Source organism: Pleurodeles waltl, chromosome 2_1, assembly GCF_031143425.1.
Source record: "Pleurodeles waltl isolate 20211129_DDA chromosome 2_1, aPleWal1.hap1.20221129, whole genome shotgun sequence".
Classification (NCBI taxonomy): Eukaryota; Metazoa; Chordata; class Amphibia; order Caudata; family Salamandridae; genus Pleurodeles; species Pleurodeles waltl.
Window position 1 is genome coordinate 16872853 of NC_090438.1, and position 21939 is coordinate 16894791.

General features: G+C 42.9%; 1 protein-coding gene across 1 annotated transcript; it reads right to left on the reverse strand.

The window, feature by feature from the left end:
- Nucleotides 1–1984: 1984 nt before the first annotated feature.
- On the reverse strand, nt 1985–20847 carry LOC138258011 (diacylglycerol O-acyltransferase 1-like). The gene is made up of 2 exons (XM_069205911.1): nt 20526–20847; nt 1985–3557 (listed from the first exon to the last, which is right to left on the reverse strand). Exons 1-2 carry the CDS (start codon nt 20601–20603, stop codon nt 2166–2168), a joined length of 1470 nt encoding a protein of 489 aa, XP_069062012.1. The 5' UTR covers nt 20604–20847; the 3' UTR covers nt 1985–2165.
- Nucleotides 20848–21939: the final 1092 nt, after the last annotated feature.

The following is a 21939-nucleotide window of genomic DNA, read 5'->3' on the forward strand; positions in this document are numbered from 1 at the left end:
AGTAGTTTTCTGTGATTGGTGACTTGATGGGCTGAACGTGCAGGATCGTTGAATAAACAAAGCACAATTAGTCCACTTATTGTCAAACAATTGCTGCAACAACAATTGAGAACTGCTATTGTAATAGTGGTTTCACAGCACTCACCAATGTAATTTCCTTAAGGAACAGAAAATTATGAATAAACTGTCACACAAACCCACCGCTGCATATTACCTAAAGGAAAAACGTACTATAAACATGCAGCACAAAGGTATCTGTACCCAACAGAACTTGGCAGAATGGTACTCTTTTATGAGGATCCTATTTTTAAAGTCAATGCAAAGTCACTGCGGCCTATTATAAGGATAGGCAGTTCAATATTGTCTGATGAAGTTCCCCAGAAAGTAATTGAATTGCAGCAAAATAGGTTACCAAAAGTCGATATGTCAAAAAACAAGTTTTAGGCATTTGGGAGTTCTACCACAAGTTCTACCAAAACCTTTAATCTCCTAGATGCACAATCAATAAGGCTTACAGTCTTCTGTTTGTTCTTGTCTTGCAGGAATCCTGATGCTGTTGTGGAAGCCAGTGACCCAGAAGTGTTGCAGAGTCGGAGACTTGAAGCCCCCGGAACTTGAGGATGTCAGGAGTCGTCAGGAAGGAGGAAGATGGTGATGGGAGCCAAGCGGGAAAGTAAGAATCTCAAAGCCAAGCGTTGTGAGCAACCGTGGGTGTGGTTTAAATAGGAAGGCTCACATGTTGACTCACCTGGGCTGGGATGAGCCAAATGTCAAACCCCTTACATGTTTATGCCTATGTGCGAGGCCATGCCAAATGTCAAACACCACATGCTAGAGACGTACAAGTCACTGGGAGCAAAGCTCTGTAAGAAGTTCAAGATAGCATGAACATACATAACCAGTTAAACAGAAAAAATACAAACCCAAAACATACCAAAAGAAAATGTTGTTGAATAATATGTACAGAAAATGGGAGAGAGGGGGGCTATGGGTAATAGGTGCGATCATCCTTACATCACCTTAAGAGTGTGGACAGTCAGCTGAATGGGGGGGTACCTGAATGGAGGGTGCAGACAGCACATGAAGCGCACATTGTAACAATTTCCATTCATCCGGAAAAGTGGCAGACAGAATAGAGGTGTTCATGGTGTGGGTCACGGTGGTGCTGATTAGTGATGATCCCTAGTTGCAGATGTACTGGGGGCATGGGTCAGTTGGGGCCCAAGTGGAGGATCCACATGACTGCTGCTGTGTCCTTTCTGGTGAGGGTTGTCCATTTGGTCAGTGGCCGTCTTGTTTGGTGGTGGGTAGGTTAGGAACGAGTTCTCTGGGTTCAGGTTGGTGTGCAAAGTTGCTGTAAATGTTGGTGATTCTGCCATGGAAGAAGTTGGATAGGTTGTTGCAAAGTTGCTGGGAGGCAGCAATGTTGTTGACAGTGGTTAAGGACAGGGTGAAATCCTTAATAATCGAGAAAATCTCCTTGCAGCTGTTGTAGCCTCCTTTGATGCGGTCTGTTAGTGCTTTTTTTCTTGGCATCTCTTATTTGCTGGTGACAGCATCTGTGGGGAGGATACTCTGCTAAAATATATTGCTTAATTTAATACACAGTTCAGTGTGTTACTTGTAGTTTTAACTGCTAGTCACTGATGCAGTGTGACAATAGTAATAATTTCTACACAAGCAATGTAACATTTATTTGCTAACTGTCAATAGACTACCGATTTGGCTGTAAATAACTATTAAAAACATTGGCCTTCCATTTTAAAGAGAGTTTCAAGAGCGAGCACATAGGGAAACTAATATGAGATATCACCTAACAAGTATAACAAGGCATCTACAGATATTAATCGAATGAGGATGATATGTGTATATGCCAAAAGAGAAACATGCTCCACACATCACAAAACAAAAACATAATTAATAAATACTCTCCTATTAATGGTATTATGAGTCAAAATGTTCAGGGGTGTATGGTTATAACGTGAAAGCTAATTAAACACATCTGAGGCATTATTTTGTGTTAACAACTGTTTGTTTACTGTATTGTATTACATTCTGCAAGTGTGTAGTACATTTCTTACAAGTAGTAAAACACAAACAGGGCTCTTGATTATAATCATAAATACACGTTAACACTGTACATAGACTATATGGACTTGGGTGAATTAGTAAAGCAGCCCCCAGCTGGAAACTGTAGGTCGATAGTGAACATAGTAATCATGAAAATAATAAAGCAAAACTAGTGGGATACCAAAAAATACGTTTAGCCACATAATGAAGTTGCCAAAGTTATCACCAAAGACTTTTTCCAGGATCCACGCTATTAGGAACTGGGCAAACATAGCCCTAAAAATCAAGAAATGGTACATTTGAAGTGGAATAGCAATTAAGCAATCAAAAACAATAGCTGAAATCAGGAAAACTGCTCCCTGAAGATATAGTTTCTCATACCCCTTCTGTTTTAAAGGTATGTAGACATGTCGGACAAGCCAATTGTGAGCTGGTCTATTCCACTTTGTCCAGAATTCTAGAATTGACTTTGTTTCCCACCAATCTTGATAAAATTCACGATCAGCAAAGTAGAGTAACTCTGCAACAGCATTGAGCAAAGAATGGAAGAACCAGTAAAAGAAGACCAACCAAACAAAGTTAGTGGCTACTGCAAGTTTCAGAATATACTCGAAGAACACTGAGGATTCAACTTGACACATGGGCTTCATTGATTTCTGTATGACTGGAAGAATGAGTTGCTGAACAAGTGTGACCATGAGCTGGAACAATATAATTATTTCCACAAGTCTTGCAACGAAAAAGGTTTTTCGAAATTTACTGGTCTTGGGGTAGTTTAGCTGGTAACAGAGTGTAGGGGCAGCCACAAAGTAGTAAATATCCTGCAGATTCAAATTTAATGGGTAGAAAACATCTTTAAAATTTTCTCTTTCATTCTTTCTGCTCTGGCGATTATCAGGAATTAGTTTTTTTAGAGTTCCTTTAGCATTCTTTGGATGCCTTGCCCTGTAGATGTCATTCACAAATTTGTAGGACAGTAGTTTGAAAAACAGAATGGCATATACCAACAACGTAACTATTCCTCCAACTGGAGTGATGGTTTTCTTTGTATAAATGACCACTGTTGGATAAATGATCAGCGCCAAGAGGTTCACAGATTGAAGCAGCATACCAAGCATTTCACAATTCCTGCTCCGGGTCATGAACTTCTCCAAGGTAACAGCGATTATAATAAAAATATTTGAACTAAGTATGACATATAGGGCAGGCCAATCATAAGGGTCCTTTAAAAATAGGGATACACACCCAAAAATATCTGTAAATTGTCCGAAAATTCCATTCTTGGCAAAATTTTCCAAATTCATGTGGATGTGAGTAATCATCAGCAGTATTGCAGCCCAGTTAAAAAAGCCACCAAAGTTAGCAAATCCTGTTCCTGATGTTAGAAGGGATTCTATTGTGACATGGCAGTTCAGTGGATCTCCATCATCAAGTATTAATTCAGGTTCACTGACGTCTCCACTGCTGGACATCATGCGCATTGGTACCTGTAATAAACACAAACATAACGCATGCTCATTACAGTTTACTAAGAGCTGGAAAAAGCACTGCTATTTTTCATCACGTTTTCTACCAGCATTATTTATTTACCATGTTTCTTTATAGCTCTACTTCACCAGATGGTATTAGGGTGCTTTACAATGAAACAATTAAATATTACTGGAGCATGAGTACAAGTCACATAGAGATTATCTGTATATAGAAATTTAAACCGAGGGGCATGGGAAAGGGAGATAGGTTTTAGTGATGAAGAGCAAGAGTACCATTAAATTCTGCAGAGAGAGAAGGGGGATTAGAGCATAGGTCCAAATTGTTTTTTGATGTACATATGTTCTGAATAGAAACGTTTTAGGTTGTTTTCTGAAGGCAAGGACATCAGGTGCCATTCTCATTTTGCTGGGTAAGGAGCTCCAAAATGAGGAGCCGACACCGGAGAAAGAGACAATGGTGATTTCAATAACAGAAGTTCTAATAATGTTGAGGATTTGCTGTGAGTTTGTCTGATTTCACCTGATATTTTCAGTAGGTCAGAGAGGTAACTGGGCTGGCCAGTCTGAAGTGTTTTGAAGGAGATGCAGCCAATTTTGAATCTGATTCAGGCCTCAACTGGAAGCCAGTGAAGGTCTTTTAGAATGGGCAAGATGTCATCAAACTTCTGCTTGTCTGGGATTATGCACACTGTGGAATGGAAGGTCATTATCAGAGGGTGGAGAGTTGCAGATGGCAGACCATATAGTAAAGCATATCCCTGTCAATTCTGGAGATCACTAAGGTTCGGGTAGCCATTCTGAGTGGGTCATTGGTGAGATGTTTTATTCCTTTTAGTTATCTTAGGTGGAAATTTGCTGTTTGGGCTAGGGTATGTACGTGTGGTTTCAGTGTCTATGAAGAAACCCAGGGACTTGATCATGGGGGCTGGTTAGAGCCGACACCTATAGTTCCTAAGTTTGAGGATTAGAGATGAATCAATTATTTTGGCTGCTTTCTCTGACAGGAGCAGGAACTCATTTTTTGTGGGTTTAATTTCAGTGAGTTCCTAGAGGTCTAGTTGAATCCTGAATCTAGGCCATGCTTGAGAGCAAGGAGATCTTTGTGCAATGAGACTTTAACGTAAATTTGGCTATCAGCTGCATAATAGTGAAGTTTGATGTTGAATTGTTGGCTCAGTAGTTCTACATAAAAGTTAAATAGGATGGGCGAGAGAACCGAACCTTGGGAATGCTACAAGTCATCTTTTCCAGTCTGGAAATGTCGGTGCCAACTTTGACTAGATGAAAGCGGTCCATGAGAAATTATTTCAACCAACTTATAACTGAGGCCTGATTTAGATATGGGCGGACAGGTTATTCCGTCACAACGGTGGCGGATATCCTGACTACCAAAATCTAAATCCCATTATATCCAATGCAAATTAGATTTTGGCAGATGGGATATCCATCACCATTATGATGGAGAAATCCATCTGCCATTATCTAAATACAGCTGAGTCTTTATGCATATTCTGAATTTCACACTTTTTAGTAGTATTTTGTGGCGCACTGTTTTGAAGGCTGCGGAAAAGTCTAGAAGAATTTAAAGGCAACAATCACTGCTATTCATAATTTTCTGAAGATTATGTACAACCTTTAAAGTAGCTGTGTCTATGCTGTGACCTTTCCTGAATCTTAATTGGCATGGTGCTAGGAGTTGTTTTGTTACTATGGAATAGTTTAGTTTTGCAGCAACACGTTTCTCAACTGTCTTGCCAAGATGCAGATTTGTTATTGGCCTGTAGTTATCTGGGATTGTTTGATCTGAATTAGGTTTGTTTGGGGATACTTGGCTGATTTTCAGGTTATTGGGAAAGGTGCCTTGCTGTATGGAGGCGTTGATCAGTAGCAGTTACTCGGGGGGAAAATTAGAGTTAGGTTTGAAGATATTCACCACAAGGCTTCCTTGAAATGGGGAGCAGGTTGCTTAAGCTTGATGACCTTATTGATGCCATCCAGTTGGAGCAATTCAAATGATCTCCAGGATTTATTTGACTTTGGAGTGTAGTGGAGTTTATGTGCAGAAGAGGTAGGAAGTTGCATTTTAATTTTGCTTATTTTGTCGGTAAAGAATTAGGCAAATATGTTAGTCAATCTCTGATCGGGTTGGGTAGAGTTAGGCATTGTGTGAATGGTTTTGTATATACACATCTGAACAGAGATTTTGTAGGATTTAAAGAATGGGCGATTTGAGATTAGATGTAGGAGGCCTTGGCTAGTTGAATTACTTCTTTGCAGATTTTCCTCAAAGCTTTTAGTTTGGACTTGTTTTTAGATTTATCTTTTGACCAAGATTTTTCTAGGTTTTTGTGTTATTTCTCAGATTGTGCACCTCACTGATAAACTAGGGTATGTGAGGTAATTTTCCAGGCTGCTTTTGTCTTATGGGGGCTGTGATGTCAATTAAATTTTCGGTGATCTTGGTATAGGTATGCGATTAGACAGTGGGGTCATGTAGCATCTTTACTGATTAAAGTTTGGGGACTGAGAGACACAGTGCTTCCTCAATTATTTTTCTGTATTGACTCATTTGAATTGTATTGGTCAATCTAGTGGTAGTTGTGTAGACTTCAGAGGAATTGTAGCATGGTTAGGGAAGTGGTCAGACCAATCAAATTCCTTGTTTCAATTAATGAGGCAATTTGAGTATAGTGGGTGTAGGCTGATCTCACATTATGTAGGGTGCATTTTAGGATGTTTATATTGGCTGAGTGGGAATTCAGCTTTTGAGTGTGTATGGCCATCAGGCTGTCATAGTTAACATGGTTTGCTTACTTTTTTACTTCTATAGGTAAGACTATGTTTCTGTGTAGAACAGAAACATGTTGGATTGCTTCTTGTTTGCCCATAATTGGGAGCTTTGATGGAGGTGGAGGCAAAGAAGGAAACCTTTACAGGCTATGTCGGATTTTCATATGCAAAAACCACAAAACAAAATCTAAAAATGTACTGAAGGCTAGAGCTCTTGGGAATTAGCAGCATTAGTGTTTGTGGTAGGAGAGATAGAAGGCTAATGCTTTGATTAAGTGTTAGTGGAGGTAGTGGATTGTGCAGGAAATTAGGAAAGTATGCTTACACTGAGGGTTAGATCCCTAGGGCCATATCACCATAATGAGGGCTCTATAATTAAGGCTAGATCCATCTGCAGTTAGCAGCGTTTGACCTTGGGGTGGAAGCGGTAGAAAGATAATGCTTTAAGTGAGTTATAGTGGAGGTAAGAGATAATATGCTAAAATAAAGCAGTGCTGGGGAGAGAAATCTTAGTTCTGTTTATCACAAACAGTCCACTTTTCAGTTTCATAGTCTATGAAGTATCACTTTTGTAGTTTGTTACCAATTTTGGTTAATCGTGGGGGGCTTGCAGGGGGCGGGGGGATTGGTGAGGGAGGATGTCCTGCATGAGTCAGAGACTGGCTGTTAGAATCTTCAGTTTGAATTGCATGCATTTCACCAGCAGGTGTTCTTGTGTTCCAGTAGACGAGCTCAACGTCCCAATCCTGTGTCAATGCTGTTTTCCCTGGTTGAGGAGTTGCTGGGCACGGACTGTGACAGGAGGTGGGTCTTCCATGCAGCACTGTCTGCTGTCACACCCCTTGGCCGCTGCCCAAACTGCTGTCACCTCAAGGCCACACAGTCAAAATGCATGACCTGTTTTCTGCTCCCGTAACCTGTTGGGCAGCCCAGAGCCTTGGCCTCTAAATAGCAGTGCATCTAGTCGAAGTCACAATCAGAGCTGAAATACCCTTGCTCTGCTCCATTTTTCACTGAGTACATGGCCCATCTGATCCCTGCGCTAATAAGCCCCACCTGCTAACGAGCACCAGATAGCAGACTTAGTTGGGTCTGCAGGTGAGCAGAGCCACAATCAGAGAGACCACTGGTTTGTAGCGAAAACGGGCACACTCCTGTCCAAACGTGGTGGGTAATAGTGGCCCCAGCTGCCAACAGGACCATCTCCAATTATACCTATACTTTGCTCTCATGCATTTAAGCTCATGCAACACAAACATCATCCTACAACGTGGATTATGGTCTAGACACAGATGCTAAATACACTACACACTCATATACCAATGCCACAACCCTGTAACATTTACCCAAATGAACAGAATAAATGGATGAACTGTATATTTAACCCACAATACAAGCAAGGAATCTCTTCTGCATATCAGTATTTCCTTAACCTTTCCAGCTAGTCTGAATGTCCGTGCCAATTCACTTCTACTCCTCCAACCTCTGGTCCTAACAAACACGTCCACTTCCAGGTACTATGCCCAAAACTATGCACGTTTCCTATTGAACTTTCTTAGGTAATCATTTTGGGTGGGCCAGAAAATGGCATAATGCACAAACAGTTTTTGCGTCTGATCCTGGCATTCCAACTTCTGCAGCAATCTTAAACATGCATTTTCTATATGTACATTTAGCAAAAGAAAAACTCTTCGAAGAGAGATAAAATGTGCAGGATTTGGAACTGATAACTGATTCGAGGTCACCCCCCTTCCAAGAAGGAAAAGTACTGTGTGGTCACATAAGGGAAAACTTCAAGGTGCAGTAACAGATTTGCCCTGAGGAAAAATCACTGGATGTTTAACTATCCCAATCAAAATAATGGTGTGAAATCCAACATGTCGCGAGTACGGCACATTACCGCCCTTGACTTATTTCATAAATTCCTATTCCTATTCGGCTCGGGCATTTAACGCGGGGAGCGGGCCTTTAATAGCCGGTAGAGCCCGCTACGGCGGGTTCTAAGGCTATATTCTACACTGTCACCAGCTGGACACAACTTAGGTATTTCACAAATGTCTCCTTGAAGGGTCACAGATTGGAGAGAAAATAGTCATACAGCATCAAAAACAGTGACGAGGGCAGGATATCCAAAGTAGAGAACTGGCACTCGCAAAACCTGGACCAGAGTGGATAAGTATTGGATCCAGCAGGAGCAGGATTCTATGAGATGGAGCAAGGTTCCAGGAGATGAAGCAGTATTCAAGGAGGTGACGCTTGGGTTGAAGAAAAAAACATAGCAAACTAGGATCAAATGTCCAGGAGGTAAACCACCACCACAATTACTGAAGTACTTTCCACACACTGTACTCAGAGTACCGTCTCCTTTTACAGAGTGAAACTGCACGTAGGTGAAAGAAGAAGCAGGATATGACATTCAATAAGTAGTGTCTCCATGATAGGTTGTGAGGTGAGAACATTACAGACTAGGGATGGGACCATGAAGGGCTGGGAGGAACCGAACGTGTTGCTTCTTGTTTCAAAATGTAACGTTTGAATAGGAACCATCTTGTGAAGGAAGGATTTTACAGAATTGGCTATAAAAAAAATCAGATAAAGTGTTGGAAACTAGATTAAAGGTAAGTGAAAAATTTATAAACCCCACATTAGCTGTGCATTAACTGCGGGGTTTAGCACCCTCAGAGATGTAAGACTGTACAGAGAGCATCAAGATTACCTTCCAGAGAAAGAAGCATGCACATGCTGGGAGAAACTTAGGAGTCTGTGTGATGACACATGCCTAGTGGATGGGGACTGCTGCAAATTACAGTTGAAATGAGCTCTGCATTGACTGTGAGCATATCAGTATTATACCCTCTCATCCAAGATTTCAGGTTTATCAGGAAAGACGCTATAGAACTTATGGATTAAGGCATGTGCATGAACAGAAGAAGCTGCAATCCAATAACATTCACAAGTAGGATATCCTTTCAAATTAATCAAAACTGAAGGTTACCTCTAAATATTAAAGAGTCACACATTACTTAGGGTGCATATTTCAGATGACCAAAAACCATCACATGTGGAGGAGCGGGAACTTTGAAAAACATGGAACACTGGACGAATTCTCAAATTTGCAGGTAAATGGATGGTCACAGGATTGATTTAGCTGACAGTGTAGAGTGTTTCAAAACATTGTGCCCTAAGTCTGAAAGGAAGAGATTAGGTAAGAATTAGGAGCATAGCCATAGCCAGACACAATCTCTAAGAGCATGCTGGTGCAGGTTGAAGCAGGCTGTAAGTCGACTGGAACTCTTGGTTAAACATTTGACCTTGCAAAGATTCTCAGCAACCTTGTGCATAGTTCTTTTAACTGAGTTTGATAATCCTTAGGAGCCAGAACCATGAGGTTGATCTGAGAAGATTCAGGAAATGCTTGAGTGGTGCTGTGTTTGGCACCGGTGTATGAACATCTACCCAATAGCAGAGAATCAGGCCAATTATTTTGGTTAAGATTACAGAACCACTGTTTATATTGTTCTAAGCACTGATTCATCCTTTCCATTTGACCACAGGAATGGGGATGATAACCAGATGAAAGGACTTGTTGGATTCCGATGCTCAGCAAAGAGCCTATCAGAAGCAAGAAATGTACTGGTACCCTTGATTGGAAATTATGACTGTTGGAAAGCCAAGTAGATGGAAGGCACCAGGAACTCAACTTTGAGCCATAGAAGGAACTGATAGAGCTTTGTTGAATGAGGCAAAATGGAAAAATGACAACTATAATAATCACTGTTCGGAAACCGTTGAAAGCTGAAAGATCAACAATGAGATCTGTGGAAACTGTATGCCACGATTCGGGTAGTAGAGGAACTAGATAACCAATGGCCCAGTGTATTGAGACTTCCCTTAACCAGAGACTGGACACCATGTAACATTCTTGAACATCTTATGTCACAATGGCCACCGGGAGAACCTCAATTCTAATTCTAATGTTGACATCACAATGTCCAGAAATGGCCAACTCATGATCTCTAGCTGAAGTCCCTTAGTAGGAATTAATAAAGCCTATTGTTGAACTATAGGCCACTGTGTTGTATTAAAGGTGTCCTAACTAACAACTCTTCTGAATCTGAAGGAGAAAGTGAGGTCTGCATTTTTTAACCTTATTGAAAATCATCTGTACCACTCCAATAATTTGGTTTGGAGGAAGATTTTGTTTGAACATCATCGGATACTCACAATATCATCGAGACAGAGCATTTGCTAACACAATCTTGGATACCAGTATGGAAGTAATGAAAAAAGAAAATCTGAGTGGTATCGCTAATTGACCTGAATCCTGTTAGGGCACTACATGTTCAAAAGACAGATGATTTTTGTGATCATTCCTAACCTCAACAGACTCAAGTGTTCCAATTAATAAATGTCACCACTCCTGAAAGGCATATTTAATGGCCAAGAAGCCTCTTTCAACAACAGAACAGGTACATTCACAGTGAGATAAAGGGGCTCATTATGAGTTTGGCCAGCAGTTTAAACTATCCGCCGAACTTCCGACGGTAGGTTGCCACCGTAGTGGCTACCTCCCCGCTGGCCCCATTACGAGTTTCCCGCTACGTCAGCAGGTGGAAACCTCAGTTTTCGCCTGCTGGCCTAGCGGGAAACAGCCTACAGCATAATCTGTCTCGTAATCGAGCTGGCGCCAATGCTGGAGAGCCATGGTGCACCAACACCCTCGCAATGTTCACTGTCTGCAGAGAAGACAGTGAACACTGAGATGGTGCTGGCCAGGGGGGGGCCCTGCACTGGGGCACCTTGCACCCGTTCTCCACCAGCATATCTGTGGCTGTGATACTGCCATGAAACCGGTGGCGGAGAAGGGGGTCGTAATCACCAGGCCAGTACTGCTTGCAGCGTTGCCCTGTCGGATAGGACAGCTGCAACCACCACCTAGCGGATTAGGACAGCCACAACCGCCACCTAGCGGAGCTGGCGGTTCCCTGGCGGCCCAAACACCAGGGTTGTAATATGGTGGTAGGACCCCGACCGTCATCCACGGATCTGGCATTCTAATAACTGCCAGACTCATAATGAGCGCCCAAGTGTGGGAGTGATAAATTGGATGCTCCACACTGTCATCCTCTTACGCTTGCAACAAAAGGGTCCCAACTGCTCTGTCAGAAACAGCCGCTTCCATAATAAATGTGTTTGTTACATCTGTCTGCCGTAATATAGGGGATTGGGTGAAGGCACTTTTGCAATTTTCCTACCCCAAATAAATGCATTTCTAAGTTTTAGTTCTTGAGAATTCTGGTAATGCTATTAGTACACCAAGCAGAGTCTGCAATAAATTCAGAAAAATGTTCAAACCCTAAAAATCCCTGAGTTTCTTTAATTGTGGTTAATGTTGGCCAGTCGATATTTGCAGAAATCTTTTTTGATCCAGAGATTCTATGTGATGTTAAAAGAAATCTGAGATATTCAATCTGATGCTTTTCTAACTCACACTTTTCAGGTTTACATACAAATAGATTTTGTCGAAACCTGGAGGGAACAGAAGCAACATGAAAACTATCGGTTAATTAGGACTTCAAGAAAAATATTACCATATCATCCAGGTATGCTAACCCATCTTGATTTACCAAAGAAATGTCATCTATGAATCTTTGAAACAATACTGGAGCATTATACAACCCAAACAGCAAGACTGAATATTCAAAATGGCCAAAACAATAATACTGAACATAACTTTCTACTCATCGCCAAATCTTTTTCTGAGCAGATGGTAAAAAGCCCATGGATCAAGCAAAGTGAAGTTGTTGGCAACTCAAACACTTTCCAAGATGTCCTTAATTAAGGGCAAAGGATATATATCCTTGATTGTTACCTTATTCCCACCCACAATTAAGCCACTAGCTGGGGGAGAAGATTTTAATATTAAGCCTGCTGCAAATTTTACTGGCACTACTTTTAGGTGTCTCTTTTCGGACAAAGGATATATTCCCCCGAATGTAATCTGAGCCTTGGTTTCAACAGCGCAATCAAATTCTTTGTTTGGCAATAAAAGAACTCAGCAGATTTTTCAACTATATTAGCATTATCTTGATGCTGTGCTAGAATCAGTATTACAGCAGCAATACTAAAATTCTTCATCTTGGGTTGGATTCCTTAAAGGCAACCCAATATTCTCCGGAAGAAATGCAACACTCATGGCAAAATTGAGAAGACACAGAAATATTTTGGTAGCCCATTTTATGTACAGTTGTGACCAAGTAGTCATGGTAACCAACAAATTACTGCAAAATTAGGTGACAAAATAAGGACAAAAAATGTTTCTTTATGACCTACAAAAGAAACCATCAAAGTAGCATTCTTTCCCTTAATTAGACCAGATGCTAAAGGTGTTCCATCAACTTTTAAAGTCAGCGCTACCTTGCAGTCTTCATTTAAATCTTAAATTATGTCAAAATTCAACTCTGAAATTAGGACATAATTTGGAATGTAAGGTACTTCTAAAGTCTAAAATGACCTTTTTATTACCTATAGGTCACCCCTAAGGTCTGCCCTAGAAGCCCCATCGGTAGGGTGCCTTGTCATTATTATTTTTTTTTTAAAGCGGGGACATTAGAAAATATGTTTTATATGCCCTGGTGAGGAAAAAACTGCCAATTTCCTTTTCCCCAGTGTAGTGCGTGCTGCCAGCTACATGGGCTAACATGGGAAGGCTTTATTAAACTTTAATCAAGCCTAACTTTTGACAGGAAGCAGCTAAAGCGGCCATTTAAAGTATCAACATACTCTTTACAATAAATTCAACAACTTGCTAAGATTGGCTTTATTATAATTGTTGCACAAAAGTAGTTTTAGAACTTGCTTTCCTGAAGTTACCTAAGCCAGCCCTGTAGCAGCCTCTTCTTATTGGCCAGCCTTTGACAGGGCGAGCCAAGCTGCTCTGATGAGGTGTGAAGTGACCTAAGCAGAAACAAAGGGACCATATGATGGGAGTTGATCTGTTGCTGCAGATGCCAGGACATGAAGAGGGCTGGGCAGACAAGCTGGACTTCAAAGGGTGAAAGGCAGTGCTGAAATGAGGCCCACCCCAAAGGGGTATGCCCAGACGTGGGTCCCTTGTTCACTACGCCACTGGATTCAAGATAGCCTGGCTGACGAGGGGTGCTACTCTGAAATAGGTACCCAGGATGCTGGGTCCTAACTAGGGTGGCTTGGTGAGCAAACGAATGATGGATTAAACCCAGATCTATGACTGGGGGTTAGTGTTTGAAAGGTTTCAGCATTTTGTGGTGCTAAAGTCACCTTAAATGGCCAGGGTATGCCCAGAAGTGGGTCCCTTGCTCACTATGCCACTGGATTCTAGCCTAGCTGATCAGGGCTGATACACTGAAACCAGTCACAGGATGCTTGTTTCCAGTCATTGGAGGACATGGCCTGTCAGTTCGGGCTGGACTGTTCCCATGGGGAGCATGGTCGACTGATGTGCATATGGCTGGGTCCAAACTGGGATGGCATAGTGAGCAAAAGAACAATGGATTAAACCCAGATCTGTGACTTCGATTACTGTTTGAAAAGTTTCAGCACTCCATCCAACATCCTTTTGTGTTGCTAAGGTTTGGTTTGCCAGACCTGAACTCACAGGAGAGATTTTCTTTGTTTCGATTTTTGTGGAGATGTGCATTCTGGGACAAAAATAAGCCACACTTCCCAAGAAGTGGTCATCACAGAGGGTGGCAACTAAAACCCCATTGGTACCCCCTCCTGCCAAGCTGGAAAACTGTAATAAATATAGGGGGGCTGCACACCACCTTAGATCCCGGCTTGAAGAAATCTGAAGGATAAGGACTGCTCTGCTGAACCCCTGGTCTGCACCAAAAGAGTACTGCACTCACAATGACTGCATCTGCTGCACTCTGGGCTTCATAAAAGAGGACTCTGCCCTGCTTCCAAGGCTATGGATTGGATTCTATGAAAGCAAAAGTTAGAAAAAAGCCATCAGGAGCCACCTGCATCAACTCCTGCAAGGACAGACCCAGCTGACAATGCTCACCTGGACTTCAAAGGATTTGCTCAGGTGCATTGTGGATTTGTAGTCCAAAACTTCCAAGACGCAACTCTGAGCTTCTGGACCCTTGACTGGTATTGTAGAACGTTGAAGACCTAAATTAGATCATCTGGATGAAGATCCTGAAGTCTAAGAATAGTTGGACAAATTCTGTCAAAAGCTCAATAAGTTCATCAACCTTGATGATGAGTCAGCTGGACAAGTCGAACTACGACTCAGCCTGACTTCTAGCACTGCCCTGCTGAAAGCTCCAGAGCTCTTTGACTACAAACACAAAGACCTTCAGGACTCACCAAGGCATCACGGTGAAGCAAGCCGCCATTGTAGAACCGAAAGCCGGATTGCCGAGGACGATCCTTCTATGTCAAGAAAAAAAGCTCCAAAAAAGTGACTACACTGGCCCCAGCCACTCGTTGTATCAGACCCACACACTCCATCACAGTCAGCATAAAACTTTGTTTTGGTGATATTAAATGGTTAAGTTAAGCCTGCGTGATTGTCAGCCAAACTACCAAGGGCTGAGCAAGGAATAATTTATTGAGACTTGACTGGACCTTATTTGTGATTGCGGTGTTATTCCTAGTTGTTAGTACCTATCTACTCCTACTAATAAACCACCTTTCAACAGACGGCTGAAAGGTCCTGCACAGGATCTATATCATTATTAAAGTCTAGCAGTCATGAGCATATCAGTCAGTCAATAGCTGGAAGCAAGAGTCACCCTTTCTGCTGCTCAAATTCTCAAGAGTAAATTCTGCTGCTAAAACTGTGAAGAGTAAACAAGACTCTTTCCTGTAGGCACTGTGGTGTTTACAACTCAGGAATATCAGTTGGAATCATTAGGTATCTCCTTGAAGGAACACGGATTTAAGTAAGGAGACACTGGCATCAAAAACGTCTAGAAAGACGGAACAAACAAAGTAGGAAATTAATGAGGAACCTTGCACTCGCAAAACCCAGACTGGAGCAGATGAGGACAGATTCCAATATTCCAGAAGATGAAGCAGGAAAACAGGAAATTAGGAGCATGTAACCAGAAGGGAAATCCACCACCAGAGTTACCCGAGCCTTTCCAATGCATGGAACTGAAAGCATTTGCAATCCATGGTGCATATTTTATAGGGTAAAACAAGAAGTACCTCTAAGAGGAAGAAGAAGATACAGACAGGAAGCTGTGCTACCATAACAGTTTGGAATGTGAAAAAATTACAGACTATGGTGGCAACCGCAATGGCTTCTGAGGAATCAAACCTATCACTTTCTGTTTCTTTATGGAAAGTTGGAAAAGGAGCCATCTTGAGACAGCAGTGTCTGCAGGCAGGGACAAACACAAAAACACAGAAGGCTGTCTCCTAAACAATGCCAAGGATAGAGAGCCTACTTTAATTTGCAGACCACCTCTGGAGTAAGATCACTGCACTGCATAAAAACAACCAGAATCACAACACAAAAGAGAGCTTAACTATCTGACTGTCTCAGCACATATTTACACAAGCATTTTTTCAGCTGGCTTCTTTGCTGTAACATGTTGAACAAATGCATCCAATTGACAGAGTGCAAATCTGCCTCTTAACATTATAAAATGGGTTTTCTGATGCCATTCTGAGCCACGTGAATAGGCTCTTTCATTTTTAACTGACTCTTTTACGAATGTTCCCGTAAGGCTTGCAATTGTTGTTCTCACACTTGTATGCAACTTTCTTGCTGTCACCATTTTCCTCTGCTGTCACATGTGCATGGATTATCAGGCAGGTGAGATTTTGATTATAATGTGCAATGAAAAATATGGCTATGCTTCATATACAAACTCTTATACAAACTCTTCAAACTAGAATAACCACTCCTCTTTAAGTAGCACAGTCCAATATTAGAGCTCTTTATCAGTGAAGCATGACAATTTCCACTGCAGCCACGTGTCTAACTTTACCAAGGACATTTCACATGTGAGGTCTGCTCAATTTGGAAAGACATAACTGTCTAAGATGTCTCCTTTAGAGAGTCACAGCTAGGATAAACAACCTATGAAGGGAAAAAAACCTCCTTTGTAATCTGTGTAGAACTGATAATGTGGCTGGTGTTGTGAATATCAGCAGGATACCAAACTTCCCTGGACAAGAGAAGGGCGAAAAGAGACACTGCAGGGTAAAGGGCGCAGTCAAATGATCATACAAGAAAGTTGATCTAAACTTGTTTAAAGGAAAATAACAATAAAATACCATACTCTCCACTAGGAGAAAGATCACAAGATCCAAATCTGCTAATATCAATCAGGGACAGCATTGTGTAGCAAAGTGGCACTGAGTGTTAAAAGAAAAAACAGGGGATGCAGTTGATGCCTAAAAACACGATTGACTGCAGAGAAAAAGACTGCTAGATTTTGGACTGGGAAGTTTACATGTTTTCCAATGGAGGGGCCTCCAACTTGAATTGCATTTTACTGTTGAGCTCTGCCTTCCTCTGGGAATTTGTGTCATCCATGATCTCATGAATTCATCAATGTTTAACCTTCTGTTTGCCAATCAACTGGAGGTCCATCACCACATGCACATTGCACCATCCCCTACTCATGAAAAATCCCTCTAGGATCCGATGGACATTGAGGCCTTGCTATAAATATGACGAGGCAAACAGCGTAGTAATGAACAGGAGCATGACCATGACCGATTCTCCGGCACTAGTTCTTTTTCTCTGGGCATGAACATGAGGGAATGAACTTTTGAAACATGGCTATATAGACAGTGTCATTACAAAAGAGACAGACTGGCTTTTGCCTTTGCTGGATTGTGATAAAAGAAACGGGTGATAGACACTATTACCTATACCAGGAGTAACTATATTGTCTGCATGCTGTCATTTGTAAACTTCTATTAGAATACTGAAATGTTGAGCGTACCACTGAAGATAATGGAGCAGACGAGGCCTAACAAACCTGCTCTCAATGTTAAAATGCCCTAGTACACAGCCTCTGCCCTCTTTCCCCTTCCTCTCTAAAATATATGGCTTGGACAGGGGAAAGCGAAAGGCAGAGCCTGTACAGTAGGGAACAAAGGTTTTCACTAGAGCCTCAGGAGGCCGGGGGAATTCTACTCAGCTCCTGAGTCTCCCTAGCTCATTTGAACTTGGCTGAAAACAGTAGACAGACCCCCAATGACGACGCCTGTGGCTCGCAACCAGAATGCAATAAACTTCGCCCTGAATGGCAAACTGTGCATCGCCAACCTAGACCACGCAGCTATACATATATCTCCTGAGGAAACGGCAGATATCATCTCACACTTGTGAAACACGAAGAATGACTCCCCATGACACTTCCACCCTCCACAAGATGAGTCTCACTTAATGATAATCACCCAGTATCAAAAAACTAACTCCAATGGGGTTTCATATTAGGCCAAGAGTAGCAGTAAGAAACAAGTTACCAAGAGTATAGTAAGAAGCAGGATATTACTTATAATTGCTTCTACGTCAGTGTTGATCTTTCAATGTGACTATACTTTGGCGCCACCCTTCCCTACTCTAATTATTAGGATCACCATCCTGTGAGGGTCACATCGCTTTCTGGGACTCTTGGGATAGGCTCTTATGTACTATAGATGGATAGACTGGGGGGGGGGGGGGGGGGGGTTATCATGCCCAGTTGGTTGATTTTGATTGTTAATTTGGTTTTTTGTTGCTTAGATATCTGAGGAGGGCATGTGATGTTTGGAGGTGATGATTTGCCGACTCCTACAGCTTTCTCAGCAATTGTCACAAGTCATATTCACATGCTATATTGGGTGCTACCTATTCACTCATAATTATTTTGTTAAATAATGGTGATTAATTCCCCTAATAACTGCTATCGGATTTGAAGATACCTCCTGCAGCAAGACTCCGATATCGTTATTCCTACAGGAGACCAATTTACTCGATAATGACCACAGCCGCATATGTCACTGAAAACACCCACACCTGCGTGGCATGATAGGCTCTTACAAAACCAAGGCCCTCCATGTTGGCGGCTGAAACCGCACATTCTAAGGGACAGTTAATGGGGCAACTATAATGTCCCCTACTCAGGATTACTTTGCACCCAACTTAGTCTTCATTACAATCAAAATGGGAGGGCCAAGGAAGCACACCTCCTTGAACACACTAATGAATTAAATCACGGCACTGGAACAGTTAGTGAACACTCCACTTCTAAACAGATTTAAAGTAAACTGGCTATGCTGAAGGGCCAACCTAAATCCCACAGGACTAACTGAGCAGAGAGATCTGAAGGGTGGACCAAGGTCAACTTGCCCCAGTAACAAAAGAACATTACAAAAGACCTCAGGAAGTGGCAAACTGCACACTTTCCCTAGCTAGCTAGCTAAATGTGATCAAAACAAACGCCCTCCTTCAAATTCCACAACGGTTTCAGCCACTTCCTTGATACAGCAGATATCAAGATCCTTCAGAACAAGCTATACACATTTATATGGGAATATGGAAAGCATTATATAAGTAATAAATGTCTTGTGCTTCCTAAGGAGCGGGGAGGCCTCTCTTGTCTCAGTATAGTTGAATATTATTGGACAGTACACTTACACTATGTCTAAGTGGATTATGTGAACGAAAAGTCCTGCTCATGCATGTAAGCCACTCTGGGACATGGTCAGGCTCTCCCATAAGCGTAGGCCTGAGAAGCACCTATATCGCTGTCAACACCACAATTGTACTAGTCATTTGGAACCAACTAGCTAGAAGAAAGCATTTTACCAAGTTCCCTTCTTTTAACACTCTTCTAGGAGGAAATCTTGATTTAATTACACTGAATCCCTGAACAATAAATAAGGAATGATTGTAGGACCTAAGCGATCTTTTTCGGGGCTCTAATATAAAATCATTTGATCTATCCAAAAGAGCGTTCCAAATTTCTGAACACTCCTACCTTCAATACTGCCAACTTCGCCACTAGGCTCTACACCTACTAAACGCTCCTGCAGCAATCACACTTTTCGTTCCATTTGGAAAACTAGTTCGCTCCTTTGAGGGTACAAAGTGGCTTTCTGTAGGACCCACTGTGCTCTAACCAGGCAACTGGCAACTTACACACATCCGGTGCCTGTGTGGTCATTAATTTTGGAAGAAGACAAGGGACACATTAAAGGTACACTGTTCCAACAGACCCTAGCACACTAATCCTGAGAATGATTCAGCTTGAGATGGAGGGCATAACTGTTACAGACTGGGTGGTAAATATATGCCATGAGCAGTCAAGCAACTTATTGTTCTCTTTTTTAAAAAAAAACACTGCCCTCCCCCCCACCATATCATCATTGTTAACTATGGAAGATACCTTAAAACGTTCCCATTCAGAAAAATAAATTTTCAGTCTAGTGGCCACCACTAATTGACTATTTTTCTAAGGTGGATTTCCTATGCTTTACTCCTCTAGATTGAGAGTGCCCCATCTCTCTGACCAGTGAGGGAACTTTGCAACATTAACACAGGTGCTTCTCTCATTTCTAACTTCCTCACAACCTCTAGTTGTATACTACTGGTAGGCTGAACTCATAAAGTGGTTTCATACGCATTAACAAAGGGGAAAAAATGTTTCAAGTGAAATAAAATATTTGCATAAAATCACCTAAGGGGGAGCTGGGATCTACCCAGGTTTTCTGGTTTCATTTTAACAAATCACCCTCTAACCTAATATGTATTTGTCTACCCTGTGGTAAAGGATGTGGTTTTTTAACTTATAGTGCATTTCCCGGAGCTGCTGAAGTGTAGGGGGCGAGGATCACCGGTTACTTTACAGAATGTGACCGCGTTGTTCGTAGGGAAGGGGGATGAAGGGATTTGCCCATAACCACAGGGCGTTGAGACCCGAACCTGTTCCCCAGCTCTGGCGGTACAGCCACATCCTGCAGCCGGAAGCCACGGGTAAAGCTGGCTCCTTATGGGCTCCAGGTTCCGGCAGGGCCTCGAGCCAAGCTCGAGCCCGGCTCCGGCTTTCAGTGGCTCCCAGCCTCTCCCCTACAAGACAGTCAGCGCTCGGCCCTCGGGCCCTGCAGCGGACTCAGGGCCCCGTGGACCCCCGAGGCCCGCGCACCCGCCCGCCCAGGGTCAGAGAGAGGGCCGCGTACCCTGGGATAGCAGACCGGAACCCGCCTGCTCTCCCTCTTCAGGGGAGAGGGCGCCCGCCGCCGCTCCCGGTCACTCATCTCCGCTGGCGCCCGTGTCTGAGGCGGGTTAACCGACGGAGCGCGGGCGCAGGCGGGAGGAAGGCCGTGTGAGGGACGGAGCCTGACCCGCGCGGGCGGCACTGACGTAACAAACCGCGAATGACGCAACTTCACCCGCGCGGAATTTAACTCGCGCGCGGGGAAGGGCGGGCACCAACCACGAAACAAGCCTCGCCACGCGCGGACACGCGAGTGACACAACTCGCGCACGGGACTGACTGGGCACCAATCACGAAACAACCCCCGCGCAGGCGGCAGTGACGTGTTAATGAAACTTGAGCTACGCGCGAATGTGCCTCCACGTGCGCGTGGACCCGCCTCGGTCACCGCGCGCGTGTTGAGCGGGAGAAGGAATCGGCGCGTGCGGGCGAAACGGAAGGACGCCCTTCCTAACCGTCACGGTTCTGACAAGAGCTCTCGTCAGCACGAGGGGCGCACATCCGCTCCGACCCCTTCTCCGTCTCTGGACGACGACGGCCGTGAGCCTGGCCACCCGGCAGCCCGAAAGCAGCGCGGTTCAGGCCTGGCAGGGAGTGGGGCTGGTGAAGGCGCGCTGTGTGAGGATCCGCATCCAGGAGTGATTGAGGGGCCACAGGCCCAAATGTGGACAAATGAGGGGACACTGGAATTATACGGCGGGAGAGTGCCAAATTATGGGGCTGCGTTGAGTCAACTTTGCGGCAAAAACAGGCAAATTATGCAGCATATTTTCTAACAATATTTCTGCATTATTTCGTCATTTTTAAATTTAACACTATCCGGGCTTTGGTTGAACCGTATTACTACCAAGTTTTTTTTTATATATCTGTTTATTAAACAAGGTATAGAAACTGACAGTGCAATACAATTGTTTCAGAGGAGTGTGCTGCTTCTTAGCTCATGTGGCTTCACCCACATCTTCGAGCTTTAAGCCGCATAGTTAACAAAAGCCTTTACTGGTATGCATCGAATAGAAAGAAAGAACAGAAGAGAAAAAGAAAAACTATATAATATATAACTATGGTCACTAGTAGTTTTTATGCATATATACGTAAAGGTGTTTCAAACATGGAGAATGTCGTTTGGGTGCATGGAGGGAGGAGGCGCACTTCTAATGTAGGTCCGGACTTTAAACGAAGAAGCAAGTTTTAAGTGGGTCTGGCATATGCTTGTTAGTTTAGAGGAGTGTACGACAATTCTGTCTTGGGGCATGTTAATAATTGCTTGGCTTATGTGCTAATTGGGTGTTCTAGTGTCAGCGCTCTTGGTGAGGGGAATGTAAGGAGTCATGTGGGGAATATATCATCTCTGGTTTCTATTTTAACCACAAAGCTAT

Excerpts from the sequence above, each read along its gene's own strand:
- LOC138258011 (XM_069205911.1), bottom strand. The coding sequence starts at position 20,603 with ATGAGTGACCGGGAGCGGCGGCGGGCGCCCTCTCCCCTGAAGAGGGAG. Across the intron at positions 3,558-20,525 it reads TTCCGGTCTGCTATCCCAGG|GTACCAATGCGCATGATGTC; the intron begins GTACGCGGCCCT and ends TGTTTATTACAG.